The 3,112-nt window shown below is 37.7% G+C and overlaps 1 protein-coding gene across 1 annotated transcript in view; it reads left to right on the forward strand.

The window, feature by feature from the left end:
• Positions 1-3,112, forward strand: part of megf10 (multiple EGF-like-domains 10) — a gene marked incomplete in the record, with an annotated part of 88,699 nt that overhangs the window by 23,829 nt on the left and 61,758 nt on the right. Inside the window, 1 exon segment of the mRNA XM_014015086.1 lies at positions 2,375-2,475. Coding sequence (XP_013870540.1) covers positions 2,375-2,475 — 101 coding nt within the window.

Consider the following 3,112-nt stretch of genomic DNA (forward strand, 5'->3'; position numbering starts at 1 on the left):
TACAGAATTACAATATTTTAAACAAGGTTCAGGTGAAATAAACTTGTTTGTATTTAAAACCAGACTGAGACATTATTTTTGATCAATGCATTTATTCATAAAATATGAAAAGTAAAATGGTATTTATTTTTGCATCAGTTCTTTTGATTTAGGATTAGTTTACCTGTATTATTATTGTAATACATAATCATTATGCAAAAGTTAAACTGGCTTTCACATGAGCCTTAATTGACGGTAGCCACTCGGGTTTAAAAAGTTAAATGCTGCTTCAGAAGTGTCTCGCTGGTGTTGGACTTATATCACTTATGAATAAGAAATGAATTCCTACCTGATACATATGTGAACTGATGCACACTGTATATAATCTGTAGCAGACCTGTAACTTATGCCTTACTTATCAGCAGCATGTTGGCATAAGCTGACAAATTTTGAACATGTCCAAAATTATTGTCGGGCCATCATTCTGACAAAATATTCACAACTTACACCTAACTTGTACAACTTACAGCAACGTGTTGAACAAAATTTGCATAAGTTGTCTAAAATGTCGTAGTGTGACAAGGCCTTTAGGTAGGTTTTTCAGGCATGTTCAACTGGGAGGAGACCCCAAAGAAGACCCAGGACATGCTGGAGAGACTATGTTTCTTCTCTGGTCTGGGAATGCCTTGGAATCCTCCCAGAAGAGCTGGAAGAGGTGGCTGTGGAAAGAGAGGTCTAGGCCAGTTGTTTTCAAACTTTTTAGCTTTTGGCCCACAAAATAACAGTTATGCAAACTATATGCAAACTTTCCTAATAACTCTTTTGCCCCTGAGACCCAACTTTGGAACAAGCAGTAGATAAAGGATGGATACTGACAATTCTTTGATAGTTTAGGTAGATACAGTTTTTCATGGACATAGTATAGGTAGTCAGGGGACCATTCTCACATGCATCAGAGCTATAGATAAAATGTCACCAATTCCTCCTGTAAAGTTTAAGCAGTTTAAGTGTTAAATATTGTCTTTGGATTCACTTTTCACACATGACACATTTAGTTTACTTTTAACGGACCAGAGTTTGTTTCCCCCCTTGGTCTGGACCTTTTATGCAGGCGTGAATTCACTCATGTGAACCCTGGTGTGGACCAAACAAACAAACCAAGACACAACATTAGCCCTCCAGTGTTGCTAATGCTACCACTATGCTACAAACAGTGAGCCATTGTGGGTCGGGGAACACTGAGCATTTCGTCTCCTTTCGGGTTGCAGCACACATTTGCCAACGCCGTCCCAAAATTATAAGTATATCATCGTGAAACTGCCATTCAATGTGTTGCTCTTGAAATACTAAATGGTATTGCAGTTGTATTAACAGCACCATCTTTCTTTCCTTGCTCTGTCCTGCCCCTGTCATTTCTGTCCAATGGGAGCAATGACCATTACCAGCATAGCTTTGTTTATAGATTATAGTCCATTTGCAAAAACAGCACAATGTGAATGCAAAATAGAGTCTGCTTTTGGTACGGACCAAACATAGTGGACCAAAGGACTTTTCTGATGTGAATACACCTTTAGTTTTTGTCTTTTGAGAGTTAAGCGTTGGGGATTATCATAAAAACAGTGGCTGTGTTTGCGGCCGACATCGGCCGCATTTGTTGGCCGTTTACGTCACTGCCCCACGCCGTAGGCTGTCCCAATTCATCGGCGCCTACACATGCGGCCGACAAATGCAGCTGACAAAACCCCGAAAACGTCGGCTGCATCAGAGTACCCTACATGGCCGACGGTATCCCAGAATTCATTGCGACATCAGCAAATTAAACAGAAAAACAAAGACACCAGAGGTTGTTTTTTTATTATTTTACAACAGAAAATAAAAGAAAAAAATGAGTTTTTTTAATGATGTATTTTGGAATTTTATTACGGACTGAAAAATGTAAGTTAAACAACTTAGCTGAAGAAACTTTGGTTGCAATGACATGTTAAATAAAATGCAGTTACAAGTACTGATACTGGAGCTAAACCCAAATTATTAATGCTTTTAATTTATTTACTTCTAACGTTTTTTTATTAAAACTGAATTCTGTGAAGCTATACTTTGTATTACCATGGTAATGGGGCAGTGCTTGGTCACACAAATATACGTCTTTTGTAGGCTAGACCGTCTCATTTCACAGCTGATAATGCAGCCGACACAAGCAGCCTACGGCCCACGTCGACTGCAGCCAACATCAACCGCAGTCTACTTTTGATTTGAGACACAGCCAACCAATCTAGTCTCCAAACTCCATTTCATTAAACAAAACAAACTTTGTTGATAAATTTTAAAAAGTATGCATTTTTTAAAAATCTATTGATCTGATTCTTTGTGACCTCCCACACTGTGTGTTTTGCAGGGTGAACTATCGAATTGCTTATCGGAGAGGTGAGAAAACCATGCACCGGAGGAAGTCCCAGTGTTGCCCAGGCTTCTACGAGAATGGAGATATTTGTGCTCGTGCGTATACACTTACCCTAAACCTAACCCCAGTAACCCTTCATTTCACACCTTAGGCATAAAATAACTACCAATTCCCAAAACATTCAAAACAAAACAAGCATTTGAACCTACGGGAAGACTCAGACTCAGATTAATTCTAACTGAGTCTATAAACAAACTCATAAACGACAACAATCATAATCAAACCTTGCTGTATTTGTGTATCAAATGATTTTTATACATGTTTTTGTATTTCAAGTGTGAAAAACTGTTTGAATTCTTCACAGTTTTTCCACACTAACAGAAGTACAATTGTTTTTACTATTTGTCTTGATCTTTGTTTTTCTAAACAAATATTTCTTTCTTAATTCATTGTTCGTTTCTTTAATTTTGAACCATGTCTATATTCATCTTGGAAGGAGTTTAAATACATGTCAACCCTTTTGGATGTTTACCTATACCATGACTCTTAAAAATCTGTAACTTTCACAAAAAATATGGTAATACTCACACATAGGGGAGAGTTTTTGGAAAAAAACAATGTAATCTGAAAATATCTGTGAGATTGCTCTAAACATCCGTATACCTGCAACATGAGGGAAATCTGTGTAATTTACTCACAATGGGCCTCATGCAAGAACTGTTCATACGCACA

The sequence above is a fragment of the Austrofundulus limnaeus genome, unplaced genomic scaffold, assembly GCF_001266775.1.
Source record: "Austrofundulus limnaeus strain Quisiro unplaced genomic scaffold, Austrofundulus_limnaeus-1.0 Scaffold123, whole genome shotgun sequence".
In the NCBI taxonomy this organism is placed as follows: Eukaryota; Metazoa; Chordata; class Actinopteri; order Cyprinodontiformes; family Rivulidae; genus Austrofundulus; species Austrofundulus limnaeus.